General features: G+C 40.2%; 1 protein-coding gene across 3 annotated transcripts in view; it reads left to right on the forward strand.

Annotated features, from left to right (window-relative positions):
• Window positions 1–2,912: 2,912 nt before the first annotated feature.
• ankfn1b (ankyrin repeat and fibronectin type III domain containing 1b) overlaps window positions 2,913–19,862 on the forward strand; it is a 50,130-nt gene continuing 33,180 nt past the window's right edge. The window contains exons 1-4 of one of the 3 annotated variants that reach the window (XM_020606114.1): window positions 2,913–3,414; window positions 6,616–6,656; window positions 7,653–7,852; window positions 18,253–18,363. In XM_020606114.1, coding sequence (XP_020461770.1) covers window positions 7,842–7,852; window positions 18,253–18,363 — 122 coding nt within the window. In that variant the 5' untranslated portion in view covers window positions 2,913–3,414; window positions 6,616–6,656; window positions 7,653–7,841. The remainder of the gene's footprint in view (window positions 3,415–6,615; window positions 6,657–7,652; window positions 7,853–18,252; window positions 18,364–19,862) is intronic. The other 2 variants (XM_020606113.1, XM_020606115.1) reach the window with 2 other exon arrangements.

The raw sequence follows: 19,862 nt of genomic DNA on the forward strand, positions 1-19,862 counted from the left end.
TCAACACCCACAGACTCAGGCTTGGTGACATCATGGCTTGGATGACAGCACGTCTTCCAGCCCCATTAGTCTGATTGTAGGTGGCTCCGCTGCAGTGATTTATGCATCTCTCTCTCTCTCTCTCTCTCTTTCTTTTTCTCTCAGCCGGCTGTGTTGATTTCTGAACTACATTTTGGTCACTTCGGTCCCGAGACCACAAAGCCTGACAGGAGGAGTACTGTACAAACAATGACATTGTAAAACTGGAGACGTTGGGACAGAGGGAGAGGAGACCTACTGTCACTCTCTCAGCCACTGCTGTTGACATGTTTGGACTGGTCACTGAAATCAAAATGCACTGTGCATGCTGGTGTAATGTCAACTAAAACCTTGTCTTTCAGTCACCTAGGTTTCTCTCTTGCCCACCTGCACACCTGTGTACCTGCCTAAGTAGCAATGTCCCTTTGCATCTTTCCCATGCATAGCCATTCAGTCTTTCTGTCCTACTACTGATATAATGTAACTGTCAGCTTCCCCACATCCCTTGTCATCTGTTTTCTTTCCCTCTTTGTTCTGTGCCTCAGAAATTTCTGTCTCACATCATCCTTGTACTTGTTTTTGTTCTGAGCATTTTACTGTTTGTATTCTGTTACAATATTGCATTAATTATTTGGATTCTTTGACTTATGTACAAACCCAGAAACATCTGCTCAGTAGTAACAATAGTTTTAAATTTTTTTGTCTGGATATAATTATACAAAGAATGACTGTAATGTACATGCACAACATGCACACATAATTCCAGTCTGTTTTCTCTTATTTTACCCTAGTCTCTCTTCTTTCTCCCATTTGAATCCTGTTTATTTCTGTTTAAATTGTTTCCTCTGCTTTTTTTCTGTCCCTGTTTTTCAGCTTCTTGCCTTTCTTCTGCTCTCTGCCCCCATATGTGTAGGAGGTCCCCACTTTTCTGCTATGAGCTGCTGTTTATAATTGGGTTGTGCTTTGTCACTAGAGCATGCAGAATGTTGCCCTCAGTCAAAACTTACAGTATCTGGCAATTGTGTAAGCAGTAAAAATGCACTGACCCCAGTGACGGTACAACTAGCACGAAGGACAGCAGATAGCTGTAAATGTCATTAAAGGCACAGTTTGGCAGATTTACTGACCAATTACTGCTTGTTAGACACAGTATTAAAGGAGTTTTAGCTTCAAACCTTTCACTTTTCTGTTTACTGTAACTAGCAATGTGAAACGTTAGAGGGAATATTATGTTTTATACAGTATTAATGAACATCCTTTTACTTATACTTTGAGACAGATTAGCATGTTTTATTGTGCCATTAACAGCAAAATATATTGTACAGCAAGTCAGTGGAACACTTCTTTTTTGCTACAATACTGTGAGTGGCCTGATTGACTGGTATTGAGACAACCTGCAGCAGTGCATCAGTGGTGCGTGCTTGGTGCCCACATCTCCACTAGTCTGCCCCAGAAACTGACGGGTGGATTTTATTGTTGAGCAAAGTAAGGGCGAGTGGAGGGATGGGTGGACACAAGTAGGAATTGGAGGATAAAAAAAGAAAGTATGACAGTATTTCCTGTGTATCATTTCTGAACAATGCCAACGTGTTTGACATTTCCACCAGCTATGAGTAATGTTCCCTATACCACTGTGTGCTCAGACTACACAGGAATACACAGGATTTTTGTATGCCCACAGCCAGACACTGAAACCACACTGAGTCGTAACACATCAAGCTAACAATATACACAGATATACTTTCTTTCTTACGTACATACAGTACACATACAGTATATATGCAGAAACTAACCCACAGTCACAGTAAAGGCCACCAGCTACTAAGCACAATGTAGGTTTCATTACCAAATTGATTTATATTGACGTCCAACAGGCTGTTACTGTAAGAGGAAGCATGGTTTGTTTACTGGTCGCAACCATTGCTCGCCGCATGTGCTGTCTGCATGCTGCTTTTCATTGCCTAATAGTCCTTTTAAAATGATATTCAACCTGTGGGTCAAGAATTCACTGTTATGTGTCCAGCAGCCCATGTAGATGATGCATTATGAGGCCCTTGCCTCAGGAACTTGGTAAAACAAATACATATCTTGTAATCCACTCGTTATTGCCTAAATATTGCAGTGATGATTATAATCCAAAAAGTAGATTTATTTTTCTTCACATGCCACAAAATGAATGTGAACCAGTTAGCAATAATAATAATAGTAAGGTCTAGACCTTAGTTTGTAAAGTGTCCTGAGATGAATTTTGTTGTGATTTGGTGCTATACAAATATTGAATTTAATTTAACTACATTAACATTAATTGTGTTTAATTATTTGTACTATATATAGTATTATACTATATATATTATGCTATTTATACTATGTTATACAAAATTTCAATTTTTATTCTCAACCACTGTATGCTGATGACTAGCTGGTTTTTTTACCTATTCAAAGACATCACATGCAAATTTTGTTCATGCTTACTTTATATAAATGCTGTATGAAGTCATTCTGACAAATACATCTTACAGTAAATAGATCACATACTACACATATAAAAGCTACACCTGTGTATGTGAGCAACATTAATTAGGAACATAGAGTTGTAACAAAGGGCTCAATTAGCTAAATGTTAATTTACGCCTGACTTAAGGTCTGAGTTGTCCTTCCAAACATAACTGAAAAACAATATTGTCATTGAATTTTTATCCCCTGATTTAATAACTGCAAGACCAAGCCAAATAAAATATTTTCAGAGTTATGTGATGCAAAACTAGAGCAGGTGTCAGGGCTTTGCGGAAATTCTATAAATACTTGTTCATTTAAAGTATTTATAGAAAAGTGTGCTGTCACTGTGGCTTAAGTGCTCCAAGCTGCAGAAAGTAGCCACAGGATGAAACCAATGAAGTGCACCTGCCACTGTATGTGAGATCCCGTCATCCATCGGTCCATGTCTCTCATCTATACTTTTTTACAACTTCTTCTTCCCCTTCCTCCCCATCGATCATTCTTTTACTGTGTCTATAATGAGCATTTCCTCCTACCTCCACCATTCTCTCACTCTCCCCCCTCCTCTCCTGTCCTCTCCTTCTTACTGTGTACAGAATTGGAGAAGCTTATCGCCTAGCAACCACAATTAAAGTACAACAAGTCAGTGGCGGTAGCAGCCACCACTGGAGCAAGCTTCGCAAACCTTTGCGTGACCAACAGCTTTATAGAGGAAAAGAGAGAACATTAGGAGAAAGAAGGAAACAGAGCTGACTAGTTGAAGTTGGACAGGTGAACTGCAATTAGAGCCACCACTGAAACACCACAGTGAGGACTCTGGCTTTTGGAAGCGAGAGAAAAAGAAGACAGGGAGAGTGGAATAACGTTATCTGACTGAGTTCACTGGGTTGGACGCCACAGGTACATGTGTGTGCTTGAATTAACGCACGTAGAAGTGAAGGTGTTTTGCACATACGATGGTGTTTTTGTGTGTATCATTGCTTGTGTAGTTTTGGTTGCTCGTGTGTCAGCATTTGAAGAAACACATGTTGAGCAGATTGTGGTTTTGAGGCACTTGGCTGGAATACAGCATATAGTGTGTTATCATTGTAATTTCACAGCTCAGACAAAACCATAATCATTTCTTGGTACCTGCTGTCGAGGTATGTGTTCACGCACCTGCTTCCATACTCACCCACTATAGAAAGGTACAAAGTTAAGCCTGTGGGTAAAACTGAAATCTAATGAATAATTTGAGAACATTTTAAGATGTATAGCTGACAGACATGTTTCCCACTCTTCCTTTTAGCTAATTGTTCCACATTATGATAGTATTAAGATAATTTACAAAGGTAATAACAATAGCTCTGGTAGCTGTCAGGCATGATGCCTCCATCTACCATTATCTGTAAAAACATTTTTTTGTCTCATGGGGATTTAAGGACTGAGCATTTCCACAGAAATGGCACAAGGTTTGTGAAGAGGAGAAGCTTTTGAAGAGCAGCGGAAATGATATTAACTGTTAGTCCTAAATTGAATTTTCCTCATTTTCTAGTATGAGTGTTAGTAGTGCTTTCTGTCAGTGGACGTGAATAGAGGTTTGTGTACATATGGGCATAAACTGACGACTGGATCCAGGTAAATTGATCACATGGAAACAGTTTTAGTTTAAGCTTGTCAAAAATAACTCCTTAAAAATTAAGCCACCAGGATAAAGTCAAGGGGAGTTACTGCAGAAATGTTTTTGCTGAAGTGAATATGGAAGTGATTGTCCTGAATTTCCTAAACTATGTTGGCAAGAATGTTATTTAAAAATTGTCAAGTTGCACATTTTAAATGGCAACAGGGACAGGGGCTGTAATTGCTGAAAAATCAGTGATGATAACATAGAATATTTGTTTGTCAATTCCATGCACATACTGTAGACTGGAATGCTGTGAACTAAAAATATACTTTTTTTTTTTAATAAAGGCTCAGATTTTATGTTGACGTGGAGGGGAAAAAATGAATTCAAACTTAACCTGACTTGAAATTAATTAGCATAGTCATTTAAGCAATTATCGGAAAACAATAAAGATATTTTAATTGCTACTTTCACGCTTGACAATTTTTTTTCAAATCAAGTAAAATTCCTAGACTCTAGATTAACTTACATTTGTTTCCTGGAGACATACCATAACCTTACCCATAACCACTACTTGCCTAACACCTAAGACTTAAGCTCACCTTCAATCAAGTTGTCACCCTAAAATTCAGTGATTTACATGGTGGGGACCAGATATTGGCAGATGAGTGAGGTTTTGGTCATCACAATGTGAGTAACAACAGGGGGACATGCACGCATGCATGCACACACACACACACACACACACACACACACACACACACACACAGACCTATTTTCCAAATGAAGGAAACCCACCTGCCCTCATCCCTCTTGGCACTACCTGAGGGCGCTGTGGGGGAGCAGGGAGGTGAAAGGTCAGTCACTCTGTGTGACATATCCTGTCCCCACCAGGCAGATGAAACTAGTATGCAAACGTCCACAGAGAAGTCAGTCGCTGGTCAAAATGTCACTGCCGCGCACACATAAACGCACGCACTTTCTCAAAACGCCAGGGTAGAGGATTCACTTGATGGTCAAAATGTCACTGCCTCACTGCACATAAAAGCACAAGCATGCACACACACACTTGCTGTGCGTAAAACAAGAGTTCTCTCTGATGTTAAGTTTGAGATTCAGAAGGTGCTATGTCTATTGCTCACTTCTTTTAAAAAATGAGTCAGTGATCACAGTGAATGTCCATCAATGGTTCCAGTGTTCTGATTGTATATGGTATATTGTAATATAGAGTCATGATTAGACACATGCTGCCTACACCCAAGTCCCATTCAAGTAAATGTGTGCACCTCTGTGTGTGTGTGTGTGTGCTTCTGTCTCTGTATGTGTCATCTGTAAGATCTATACACCTCCAGACAGTAGACAGCAGGTGGGTGCTATGTGTTTGCACTCATGTGTATAGGTGCATTTTTAAGTCAATATTGTGCCATTTGTGTACTTGGTTTACGAACTCAGTTGACTTCAGCAAATGGCCCTTAAACTTGTCTCTCGCACTCACTTTTTCATTCCTTGCATTACAGTACACCCACAGTCGCTTGCACACAGATACTACACAGTAATAAATGCAAAGTAAATCCACTACATAAGTGTTTGTAATTGTAGCCAGGGAGCTAATTGTTTTCCACTGGAGACAAGGTTATTACCTACATAACTGGCTCATACAGGGTGGCACTGATTATTTGATTGGTGCTGCCTTGAAGGTCAGTGCCCAAATTAGTGGGATGACTGAATCAGGCATTAACTGTAGGTCACCTTGACTGTAATAAAATAAACTAAATTAAGGTAGGAAGCAGGATGTGTCTGCCTTTGTGTGTAACTGGTTTGCTTGTCAGGTTCATTAACTTGCTGATGCTTTGATTGAGGACAGTTTATTTCATGCAGGCCCTTAACTAAATGTTTTTTGTCACAGGCTTTGAAATAGTTTTCTGCCTGCAATATACTATTACTATGCTAATTACTGTATGTCCATCGATCCATCCAGCCACTCATCCATTATCTATACCTTTTAGCCTGAAAAGGCTCACAGGGGGGCTGGAGCCAATCCCAGCTGTCACTGGGCAAGAGGCGGGGTACACCCTGGACAGGTCGCCAGTCTATCACAGGAATGACACTTAGAGAGACAGCCACTCCTACAGGCAATTTAGAGTTGCCAGTCAACCTAAGCTGCATGTCTTTGGACTGTGGGAGGAAGCCGGAGTATGCGGAAAGGACCCACGTAGCCACAGGGAGAACATGCAAACTTCTAATTACATTGTTCCTTAATCAAAATTTAAGTTTCTTGCCAAATGTGCAGCACCTCGTATTGGTAACTGGATAAAACCATCTGAGCCTCCAAGACAAAATACAAAGGGATTGTTTTAAATATGTACATGTACATATGCCCTCTGACCCACACTCTGATTTTACAGCATGTAGGGGAGTGTAAGTGTGTACTTAGGATAAAGAGTAATGCTTTGACTAGTTTAGATGATGATTGTAATGTATTTTTCTGTTATTTACAGAGTCTGGGCTCAGCTGATCGAAAGGAGAACCAGCGTAAAAAGTAAGTCCCCTCTATTCGCTTGCTTGTACATTTTTCCATTCACCTTTGTATTTCTCGCTTAGGTCTATGTTTTATTTCACCTGCTAATTTCAGTTTCAGTAAAAGAGACAAAAGATGTGGACAGGGAGAAAAATCTCTGATCCCAGAAATTTGTAATCCCACTGCCATTCTGTCTTATTTTGAAAGCGTATTAGAGGTTTCCTAATCCTAAAATTGAGTTGTGTAAGACATATACAATATGATGCCACAAATTAATTGGCTTACTGACCCCACTGGTAGTTTTGTTTAATGTATCACCAGGCATGCAGCCAGTGTGGTCTGTGCACTGGTTACTTGAAACATCCCAGTCCAAGACATTTCAGGATACTTAACTTTGGAACAGTTGGCCAGTTAATGAATTAGAAGCTTTTCTGCTAGATTAATTCTTTTTAAGACATATTTGGCTTTGAACTGAAGCTTCATTCAGTGTGACCTTGATGTGTTTTTTTTTTCCTTGAACGCATTCAAGGTGACTCAGACAGCCAGTCACACTTGAAATCACTGATTTATTTATTTTGTATTTTTCTACAGGCATTGTCAGGTGTGAGCAAGTGTTTTCTTCAGTAAAATGAGCTTTCAGCTACATGTTTGAATGGTCTGCACTTGCATGGTTTCATAGCAACAGCCCTTTCCCACTGAGATATGGAGGCTTGTATGAGTATCTATACAGTACATGTGTGGTGTCCTAAAGATACACAGCTGCATTTTACTTTAACTAACAAACAGCAACAACAAAAAAGGGGGGATGGGGAATAAAATGTCCCCCTAATCAAAGAAGAATTCATTTATTGACTGAATGTTTCCCACTAGTGAAAAATCACAATTATTGGCCATTGTTTGTGCGTGTCAAAAGTGTATGCTGAGGCTGAACTCTCTTTGGTTCATAAGTCACTGATAGCGAGACAGATGCTGCATAACAGATTTAGTGTATTCTTTTTGTCATATCTGATGTGCCAGGTGTGCTGGCACAGTGGGAACTCAGGGTGACAGAATGGGAGACACCTGTTGCCAGGAGACAAGCAGCTGTATAGAAGAACTGGCAGTGACAACATGGGATGTCAAGTAACGAGTCGGCAGCAGAATGAGCGAAATGATTTGTTCAGTGCTGTTTCTACTACGTGTTGGTTTATGGAAGCAGAAACGTGAATGAGCATAGGGTACGGTACACAGCAAACACAATGCACACACATATATCTACATGTTTTTCATTTGATAATCATTAACTCATTAGCCTTATGAATGAAAGACTATTGCTGATTGCTTATCCCACTTGGACCAGTACAACTTCCTTTTTACACACCTAAGCAAGTACAGTAATTGTGGGATATAAATGCAAGTTATATTTTCACAACTTTCATTTCTCTGACCTTGTCCTTCCTACATATACTGGGTACAGAAAGAACAGGAAGGAAGGAGTAATGGAAGGATGGGGTACTGGGGGGCTCTTAGAGGCTGGGGGAAGCGTTGTTTTTTTATGGAGCAAGGGATTTAGCTACGGATGTCAGGGAAGAGAGAACTTGATTAGACTAATTTATTCATGGGAGCAAGCCATGTAATTGTTTGCATGTGGGGGTGACATAGGTGTGTGTGTGTGTGTGTGTGAGAGAGAGATGGAATAAGGTGAGTAAGAGGGGATACTATGTGCCTGACTTAAATGTATGTTTATATAATAAAACTAGATTCTAGTTCAATGTAATTTTTCAGCTAGAACTTTAGAGAACCTCTCTTCTGGCACATAAGCACATGGGAAATTAAAATCTATACATAGGTTGAAGGTTATTTTTGAGAAAAATCTTTTTCAAAAATGCTTCTGTTACCTGCTGATTTCATCGTCAGTCAACCAGTAAGGGTAATTTCTCCTTCTGTTTTGTATTATAATACATTTGACATTTCTGCACGAAAAGACATTTGTCTAAATAAATGGAGGTTCAGTTTAACTTTACTTGTTACTTTGAAAAATCGGTATTAACAGTCTAAAGCTGCAGTGGATATTGCTTTTAGTTCAATATCCTTACTATACTGCTGAGATAACTATTAGACACTCAGCTTAATTTTCTCAGACCCTGCTGTGTTAAAGGCACATGTCCCACATACAGGGGGTTTTCCTCCCAGCAGTAGCTGCTTGTTGCCGTGGTTACAGGTGACACAGAAGCCAAAAGCCAAACTTAATTCATGGCCCAGTGTTGATGACATCACAGGCTTTATGAATTTCATTCAGCCTACAACGCACAGTTCTGAATGGGACTGATCAAATACAGTAATTAATGTGTGAGATCGGAGCACAGGAAAAGAGAGAGTGAGAGAAAAAGAAGGATTCAGTCATTTACAGTATCACTATCTTGAACTCAGAAGCTAATGAGTTACAAAGATGCACAAAGGCTAATAAAATTTCCTCTGCAAAGTCAAAGTCAAACCAGTTAAAAGTTTGTTTGTTTTTTTATTTAAAAAGAGAAATAACATGCAGCAAGCAAACTGCAGTTTTATTCATTCTCTTTGTGTGGTATTGAATTTAATTTTCCCAGCATTTTGCATCATTTAGACAGAATCAGAGCTAAAAGAAAGTGTCAGAGAAAAAGAGTGAAAGAAAAAGAAGACCCGCCACATATTACTCTATCTCATCACGCAGATGTACAATTTAAGGCAAATTCTAGCAGAAAGATAATAAGGACTGAGGGTTCCCGCCGTCTGGCTGAGAGACGCATTCCTCCATTTTTCCAGCCTTTTTATTTTCACCTAATTTTTTTCCAGGGTTCTGAAATTCCAGTGTAAATACATATTGAGGAGTATTTACAATAGTGGTAATGGTGGTGGGAGAGGGAGCTAACTCAGCGGTGCAGAGGAGACTGCTGCTGGCTCACTATCTGGTTGTGTGACTATTTGTATAGTTGATCTAGTGTGTATGTGTGCGCACATGTTCTCAGCAGCAATGTGTGTGTTTGTCCGCATGCTGTTGACCCAGTGTGTTACACAACATGAAGATTGTACATTTGTGTGACTGTATATTTGTGCAAATGTTAGCAGGATTTATCCCTCTGTGTGTATATGTGTGCGTGTGTGTTATTTGATGTGGCTTGGCTGCAGTGATGTTGGGTTTCTTGAGAACTTCCCAAGAGCAGACTGGCAGGCCAAAGAACTGATCAGGCAGAGACAGTTATTGTTTTGCTAAGGCATCCTGGCCATATACAGTATGTGTGTGTGACAGAGAGAGAGAGAGATGCACAAGGAGAAAGAGAGCTTCATTTTGAGTACTCGAAGGCTGTTGTCCTTTGAAGCTTGGCCTTTTCCATTCTGTCTTAAAATGCAGAAACATGCACACACACACACACACATGCAGCAGCATAACATACAAACATTCAGTTCTCACAGCCATGATAGCTGAGGGAGTTCTCAGGGAACAAGAGGGTTACACAACAAGTTAAATCCTTTACCAAACCTTCCCCTTGAGTTTGAAACCACACATCCAAATATGATCAGCTTTCCCATAAACACTTTAACACTTTGGATGCTCATAGTTTGCAAGGTACAAATTCCAGGATTAAACTGCTTTTGGTCCAAACAAGGCACACTGGCATTTCATTCAGTCACCACACTAAGGTCACTCATAGACATTTTAGATTAAAGTTTTTCCTCAACTAAGTGACTCCACAGCATTGTCCTCCACTTAACCTAATAATGTTACTAGCCTTGCTCTATAAGATCCATGATGGTGGTCAGCTTAAGATTCTGTGTTTCCTGTAATTCTAAATCAGGCCCCCCCTTCCTTTGTAGGACATGGTCTATAAAGTTGTAAGACTGGAGGCAAGTAGGATAAACCTCTACCCCTCTCCCAAATGAGACAATCTGTAGAGAATTGACCGTAGTATCATCATTACTTCCTGCCTTTAGAGTCAGAAAGACCATGACGAATGCCATGTTCAGGAACTGCTTGTAACCTGCAAGTCAGAAATGACTGTGTTTACTGTAAGACAGTAGACAACAGGTCTACACTGCCAACAAAATTAAACATTTGTAGACTGGTTGAATATACCCATAAATGAAACCTCCCCAATAACATTAAATTGTACTTCTGTTTCTAACATAAATAACTTTACAATTCAGCCTGTATTCAACCCAGGGGCTTGTTTCACCAAATATGCAACATGAGACTATTTAGTGTCTTGTTAAGTTTGACATCTTATTCAGATCATAAATGTGTGCACTTCTGCCTGCAGTTTTATGCTCATTTAGAGCCTTTAGAGCTCCTGCATGTGCATGGTATCACTGTAAAAATAACAATCTGGAGTTGTATGAAATATGAAAACTGTATGGATTATTTTACACCAATCTCTGAGTGCTGGTAACACTTAACCCACATCACTTTTGCTGTCCAAGAGGGTTAATGGTTGGTGGATGTGAATGAGTGTGCTTTGAAGTTTCTACGCCCAACACTAACTAAATACTTAACCTAATTTTTTTCCCTGGCCTAAACCTAATCTTAGTCACTTAAACTGTAACCCCAAGCTTTAATCATAAATTAGCTTTTTAAATGGTAACTGGAAAAACACACTGTGGAGGATTTTCTATGCTTTTGTTCTCATAAGTATAGAAATGCAACTAATATGCACATATCTCTCTCTCCTTGAGGTTCCCTTCTCCTTTCCAGCATAAATAATCCCCTCAGTCTGCTGGCTCAACCCTGATTGGAATCTTGACGCCGTGCTCAATTGTGGGCTGATGGGGGAAAGTGGGGTGCCCTGTGTGTGTGTGTGTGTGTGTGTGTGTGTGTGTGTTTAAAGCAATTTCAAGCCCATAAATATAATACCAGAGGGGTGTCCACCTCCCTCAGGCCAGGCCTTTAAAAACCTCAGTTTAAAGTTAAGGCTGGCACACAAACATGTACTCACATAACCTTTTCAGACTCGTTCATAAATGATAGCATATTTACTGCAAATTGCAAAACGAGGTACTCAAACTGGCATACATGCATACTCTCATATTTACACCCTTGCCCTTTTCCACCTTTTAGCCAACCAACCAGTGAGGCATGAACATTTACAGGCTGCAATACTGAGTAAACCAGTACACGGGATTAAGGTCCAGGCTCCACTAGATTCTTTTTCATTATTAGTAGAATAGAATATGTGATGTGATGTGGCAAGGCTACCAGTTGTCAGGTTTTTGTAGATGTCTTTCAACAGTAATGAGTCTTAGAGGTCCGCTCAGATAAATCCAGCTCCCGAGACACTTGCACTGTACATGTTACTGTTTGTCATATGTCTTGAGCCCCACTGATAAATCAGTGAGTTGATGTTTCTGCCCACTTTGGATATGGGAGTAATTGACTTACAGTGTGTGTTCACTCATACTGTAGGTGTGTATGTTTGCTGGTAATACCGTATATTATACTCACTGCTGCATGTCAAGGTGTGACCACATCTCTCCAGTGTGATAACTTTAAAGAAAAAGAAAAGAAAATACCACATCAGTTTCCTCTAAATCACATTCACATTATTATCTCGTCCTACTGAAAGCAAATGGAAAAAGAAAACTATCTGTGGTACAGCTTGCTTTGCCCCTTGTAGTTTTCTGGTTTCATCGCAATGTCAGCTTCATTCAAGATTAATTTGACTGCAGATCCATCATCGCTATATCTCGCTGTGTTGAGTCAGCCCTATGCCACACATCAAACACAGAGGGGGGGTGCACAGAGTATCAAACCCAACACCACAAGGAGCTGACCAAAGTGAAAAAAGGCATTCCATCATCATTTTTGTCTCCCTGACAAATTCTGCATATGCCGACTCCATGGAAAACAAGAGAGAGAGAGAGAGAGAGAAGAAGGGAGACTTACAAGGGAGACTTTTGACAAAAAAGATGAAACAATGTGTGTGACTCAGAGATGTGCAGATGAAGGGATGGAGGAAAAAATGGAAGATCTCAGTTTACCATAGTGGGTGGGTGGGCAGCATGTGAGAAGATGTACGTAGGGTGATAACAGAGTCCCGTCCTTTGGCACATAGCGTTAGGATTAGATCATTAGCCCTTGAAGTTGAGGCAGTTATTATTCAGATCTGTTTGTCAAGGCAATGGGCTGGCTGTTAAATGCCTCCTTGTTCCTTTGGACCCATGAGGATGCTAAAAGAATGATCCTTCTCATGCTCTGTGTTGACTTGTTTTTAGCAATGCAGTGTCTAATGTGGCTGCTCTCTAATTTTAATAGTAACAATAATCAAGTTCAATTCATTAGAGTACAGGTACCATGAGGCAGCTGTGACATTTCTTCTCATTTATTGACCTCCACTGTTACCAACGATTAAACCCTGAGTACAAACACTTTGAGTAATCCCAATAAAGTAATTGTATCATATTGGTAGAAGAAATGTGTTAGTTTAAACAAATATCCCTGTTGTAAATAAAATAACCACACTGTGTTTTATTGGTGAGACCTTAGTCCAAATGAAATAAAAGTGGCCTCCACAGTGTAGACAGGCATGCACTGAGATGTGGGTTTAGATGGAGATGGTGAATGGAAAACAAGGTTTTCTTTGAGCAGATTTTAATTAGCAATGCTCATAGCTCGGCTGTGTTATTTTATGATTGGACCACTGAAAGCCTTTTTTGTTTGCCTAATGAAACAGGTTGAGGGGTATGTTTCTGAATTAAACCGTGTTTATGTATGTGTCTGCGCACATACTTGCAAACGTGTGCTTGCATCCATTGCATTTGCATGTCTGTTATATGGGTGCCCACATTCTTTTTGGTGTATTAGAGTTTCATTGGCAGGATAAGAAGCCATAGCCAGAGACCAAGATGAAAGACATCATTTTGTTTTCCCTCCTTTCCAAAAAGGTTGTTTTAGGTAGGCAGCCATTGCCCATAATTGCTGAAACAGGGTCAAGTATTTGTCTGTCCTGCTTGTGATTTACTATGGTGTCTGCGCCTTAGTAAATTGAAATAAGGTCTGTGTTTAAGAGTGACCCAACCTCAGACTGACCACAAAGATTGTTTAATGCATAGCATTCTGCTGGTTTATGAACACATCTCACTCAAATCCCTCTGTGTGATGTGAGAAGTTATGAAGAGCATGCTTGTCATATAATTTCCTATTAATCAATTATGTAAATATGAGGTTCAGCATCACAGAGGAGGCGAGGGATACAAATCATATTATTAAACAATTATAGTTGTGAATTTATTACAAGACTTCAAATACTGTAACAAGGATTTTCAATAAACCAGGATTCATATTATAATATATTAAAAATAGTAATAATGTTCATGCTTACTTGACAAAGAAATGACTTTAGCAACTTTAGGAGTGCTGTGCCATAACATTAAAATGAATCACTAAGAATGGAGCTTGTTAATATTTATTCATAATTTATAAGTAATTATAGTTTTAAAACAACAGTAATGACACTGATGTATATTGTCTTCTACACTGTAAATAAGCTCCTTGTAGCTCACTGTTAAATGTTTTTGAGCTTCTGTGGTTTTGTTGGAATTCTGCAGTCTAAATTATGCTCTCAAATAGCAGTGGGTTACTGAGGCTATGGCACGGGTCAAAGTGCACACTTGATAGCTTTGTGTACTGTGAGCAAGAACAATCAGTCCTTCAGCAGACCTTCTGCACATGAATACCTCTGAACAGTTAATTGTTGCCATGGCAACAGAACAGAGAGGGACACTGATATTAGGTGAGTGGATCTGCAAGAAAGCGATCCTTCGCACTAACAGTATGAACATGCGCACGAGCGTAGGTCAACATTTTCTCTGTATCACCTCTCAAGCCATTCAATACTGACAAAAGCACTCTTGTACTGCAGGATTGTGGAAAGTTACTACTGCTGGCAAGATCATAATCTAAGTCACATTGCATTGAGTTAGGCTTTCACGTAGGTGGGAAATACTGGGAAGAGTTACTGAATCTCCGTGGGACTATCAAAGAGAGGGCAAGGGATTTTATTATAAATTTGAAAAAGCATAAAAATATGACAAAGGTGGAGACTGGGCATTTATATCTAATTAACCAGTGTAAAAATATACTATGAGTTTTGTTGCCTTCAGTGGTTAACATCATAATAATAATTGTCATAACTACTTGCAGGCCATACTTCACACTAACAACTGTGACTGGGCACTGCAGTGCTATGAGCTAAATGCTAACATAAACATGCTACCATGCTCACTTTCCTGGTGATGGTATAGGTTAAAGCTTCACTGGTTGTGCACATTGACTGTAAAATTGATGGACATGCTGACCGCTCCCAGAAGTGAAGCCACCGTGACTTGATCGCCCCCTGCTGGCTGGTGGAACTATAAGTCATAAATCCTGCCTCCTCCATGTTAGTGGATGGGACATGAGCCCTGCTAAAAACTCAAAGTCCAATGAATTTTTCCCAGATGTCACTTTTGTGGTTTTTGGTAGATATTGTCACATGGATGTGTGTACAAGTGGTCATTTTTTTGGTAAGTTTGTTTTGAATAATTTATTTGATTATATGAAAAGAGGTATATTTCAGTTAATTTGACAGCTTTTGGTCGCCACTGTGCAGAATCTGGTTGCTAAAAAGCAAGATGGCAGCTGCTGTATTTATGATATTTTGGCTTCATTTTTATATAGTGGAGGGAAGCGGTAATACCATCATTTATATGTCAGTATAGGATCATATGGCTCAAAGGCAGTATTTGACTTGATGTGCCATACTCCAAATTCAATTATATAAGGAAAAACAATTAATCAAATGGCTGATTACTTTAACTGTAATTAAAATGAAACAAATATAATTCTGCTGAGAGCATAATTGACCAGGATATCCTGAGTGAGTCTCCAGGGGAATTACGTCATCACAGTGTGCCTGCTGTGGTGATGTTATCAGGGACAGCTGCATGGGGCAGAGCCAGGGCTGAGCCAAGAGGCAGCCAGTTGCCAGCAGATCCCCTCCACAGACACCCACCTGCTTCGCATGTCTAGTTTTCCTCTAAACCCCTCAAAAGGATTCCCTGAGTTCTCTTCTGTGACCACTGGCCCTTTGTCTTTGAAGTCATGATCCTGTGTGTTTTTGTGACATTGAAGTCATTATCCTGTGGTCTATTCATGTCACGTGTTTGATCCAAAAGTTTGTTTGAAGTTTTACATAATGTAAGTATTGCTCACAAGCCAAAAATATTAGATCTGCATAAACCAAGGCAATTTTTAACAACCAGTGATGGTTCAAACCAATCACTGCTGTACCCTCTTTATGGACTGGAATTTCTCAGACCAGTGAAATTTACACTTTATGTAAAGGGACGTCGGCATCAATGGCTAGCAGTGGCTGGCGTGAACAGGACAGTGATACTAATTTTATGAAAAACCCTTTAAGAACAAAAAGCCCAGCCTAGCTTAATACCATCAATTAGGGGCTGCTCTGTCATCTGACTAAAATCCCACACCCCATTTATGTGATTCATACAGGAAAATATGCCTCTTTGTCTTCGAGGTCAACCAGCACTTTGGAGAAGCTGGCGGAGGGTCAGGAAACAGTAGTTGAGGGTGTAGGAGTGGGAATGAAGGCAGTAGTACTGGGGGTTGGTCTACTAGATAAGCCTTAGTATGAGGTCATTTTGAGTGAGAACTCATGTATTTTCATCTCAACTTATGGCAACATCTTTATAGAGAAACAGCTGGTGCTAAGAGGAATCAGTTGTACAGAATGAGAGAATAATTTCAAGGGTTCATTTCAATTGGAAGAAAATACTTTCCAATGTTAACAGATTAACAAAAAAAAAGCTTTTCTTTGAAATAATTATAAAGAATAATTATATAGTGTAATATTTTGCAGTCTGTGATACAGATGTATTAATTTCATGTCCGTTGTCAAAGCTGTTTATCTAATATTGAAATCTTCATTTACAACTTTTTGTCTTTGTTCTTTAAGTTGGTGTTGAGCTATTTGTTGGTAATATATGATGCCTGTCATGAATGTGAATTCTGCCCATTTAGGGAGAGATGAAATCAAAATCTAGCCATCATTCTCATTATGAGACACTGTTTAATGCAATGATTCCACTGCATTAAAAAAGAGGAGAGGATGCTCCAGGCAAGGTAGGAGAATGCCCTGCTAGCATGGCTCTGTAACTTTAAAAGGGCTTTTACTTTAATTTCACAGGTCAGAGCAGGTTTAGACTTGACGGGACACTCTCAGACCTTCTGTTCCAAAGAATCACCATTACAGGACGTTACTCACACAAGGTGCTGTCAGACCACTGCATCAGGATGCCAAAAACTGAGCATGTGACATGCGCATGTGCAGGTCATCACACTGTCATTCATTTACTATATATCAACTGTTCAGTAGTCAAAGTACTAGTGTATGTGATTTCATCAATCCTGTTTTATCAAAGCTTTATATCAACTGTTCTTTCTACAGTATTTCACATAAGCTAATGACAGTGATGACAGATGCATGCTTTGCGTTTGAGTAGCAGGGTGCAGCCCGGTAGTCTGTGCTGTCCTCAGTCCAACCATCTCTGCAGTTTGTGTCCAGCAGAGCTCACCATGGAGACTAAAATCCTTTTTGGCTCAGGTTGAGAAGAGATGTGCGCACGTTTGCGTGACTCATTATTAGGAATGTTTTATCATTTCTTAATGACGTGAAAACAACATGTGGGAGATTGGATGAGTTAGGAATGCTTCACATTGCATGGGCATCATTTTACGTAACCCTCTTATCTTGACATTCAATTACAGATTTTACTTTTTTAGTTTATCTTTGTACACTTGATACAGAAGTTATCCTCTATTTTTTTTATTAATATTGGCTATATTAATATCAACCTTAACAGAATATATGTTTTATTTAACATACTCTTTTGTGCTTCAGCAGTGTTCCTCTGTGAGCCTGGCTCTTTGATAGCGAATACTGTATTATTACAATTTGATTAGTCCCCACTGTTACCACAGCAATATCACAATGCTGAGTCTCATCAAATGTATCCCGGGCTAGAATGGAGGAAATATTACATTTGCTCTTTTTAATTTTGAGCGAAAAGTTGAACAGGGACATTGGCAGCCCAGTAGAGGAGATTAAAATGTGAATGCCTTCTCTTCTGTTTGCGAAAAAGGTTTGGAGAAAATTAGACAGGAAGTATGCGGCTTTCCCTGAAACCTAATGTTTCCTGTGGGAACTGAAGCATTGTTACACATTTATCAGCTTCATGGTCAACGTTTCCACAGAGTGCTGTGATTTCTGCAAAAATGGGCTTAGTTTTAGATTTTATTTTGCAGCAGTATTTCTCCTTGGATGAACTTTATCAGACAGTTTCTGTAGTCCTGTAGATTAACCCACTCCATGTCATTCCCTCCGTTTTTTTCACTAACAATTATTTGTACTTAGACCTGAGGAAAAAGGCACTGGTGACAGTGCACTGCGGCAACTCGATGTTAACGGCTATAGATAAATGTATAATGTATGACAAGGGAATATGGTGTAATACAGAAGGTTTCTGAAGAATTCCAAGCAATGGGCCAAGCTCCAAGTGTAAACCAGTCAGTACATTTTTATTCTGATCTTTTTATTCTTGTTCTGTCCCCCAGGTCAGAGTCAGGGATCTCCAAATTTACCCATCGTCTATCCCTCAAAGAGCGTCCAGCCAAAGCAGAGAAGGCTTCCTCATCCTACAGGAGACGATCGCTTAGTGTGGACTGGTAAGACCAAAGGCCATCTCTTAATCTGCTTACTACTGAATAGGTGAATTTTTCACTTATCATAACTGAAATCCAAAATGTCACACCCAACAAGAGCAAAGAAACTGCAAGTGAGCCTTGCTGCATTGCATCAGTGCTCAGAGTCAAGGCTGAGATGATGAAGATTTGGAGGCTGGTGTTTGGGGTGAAGGCAGAGAGTGGGTGGAGTGGTGATAGGGTCCTGCTCTGTCTCTGCGTCTGGGTTTCGTCGAAGAGTGCCAAGCAGCTTCAGTGGCGCCGGCTCATCTTGCTCTTGTAAAGCTCCAGTCCTCAGGCAGCCGATGAAAGCAGTTTGAAAGCTTTCCATCACGAAGCTGCCTTCCCGTCCCCACCCATGGGACCCCTTCCCAGTCTCCCTTCTTGTTGCTTTGCCTCCACTCATGTATCTACCAATCCATCCTGCCTTTCGTCTATCTGGAATCCCCCCTGAGTTTCCTGATATCTATTCTTGGCTCTTCCTCTATACTTCTCTCACTATTGGGAAAATAGCCCTGGGTTAAAGCGGATCTTACACTTCCTTGACACCTAATTTTGTCCAGTAAAGAAATTTCCAAACATTTATGGCTCTAAACAGTTTCCAGGTTTTTAATTGATGTGCTGGGAATACTGTAGCTATTCAGTAGAGTTACTTTGTGGTTTGTGCAGTTACAGGTATGGGATCTCTGAAGTCCTATCAAATCATGTTGGATCCAAGTGTGAGGTCTTATGAGGTCTTTTGTCAGCCTTATGAGACCTACTGTGTGGTCTTGGGCTGATGCTGTGATGTGTGGTCCATCAGCACCAGTGTGGTGTTAAGTGTATGGGCACCACTGGAGTGTATGTGCAGTGTGAGGTCCTTTACTGTAATGGCTCCATGTTTTTCTCCCATGTTGCTGGAGAGAGAGGAGACCTGGCCTTTAAAGTTCAAGCCCTGATTGATGTGGTCTGGTTTTAATGAAACACAGTGGGTAGATTGGACATGCTCATTTACAAGAGGGATGAAGGGAGAGACTCAGATTCAGACTTTCTGGGACGAGCCACTGTTACAGTGTGACTGGCCTTTAGTGACATAATAAACAAGAGACCCCAGGAGGAGAGATTCAAGATTTACAGCTGCATCATGTTACTGGGAAGGTGAAACCAGGTCGGTCCAGCTTTTGACAAGACCAGCACAGCTCCTCGAATATGCACAGTCATGAATACAGTCAAGATGGAAAACACGTGTGCTAGTAGCTTCAACTACAACCATCCCATGAGTCAGTTGCATTTTTGGAATGGTTCAGCATTTGGTCTGTTTAAGCCCATCCATCCATCCATTTTCCTCCGCTTATCCGCGACCGGGTCGCGGGGGCAGCAGTCTAAGCAAAGATGCCCAGACTTCCCTCTCTCCAGACACTTCCTCCCGCTCCTCCGGGGGAATGCTGCGACGTTCCCAGGCCAGCCGAGAGACATAGTCCCTCCAACGTGTCCTGGGTCTTCCC

This window comes from Monopterus albus, unplaced genomic scaffold (assembly GCF_001952655.1).
Source record: "Monopterus albus unplaced genomic scaffold, M_albus_1.0 scaffold76.1, whole genome shotgun sequence".
NCBI classification, from domain to species: domain Eukaryota; kingdom Metazoa; phylum Chordata; class Actinopteri; order Synbranchiformes; family Synbranchidae; genus Monopterus; species Monopterus albus.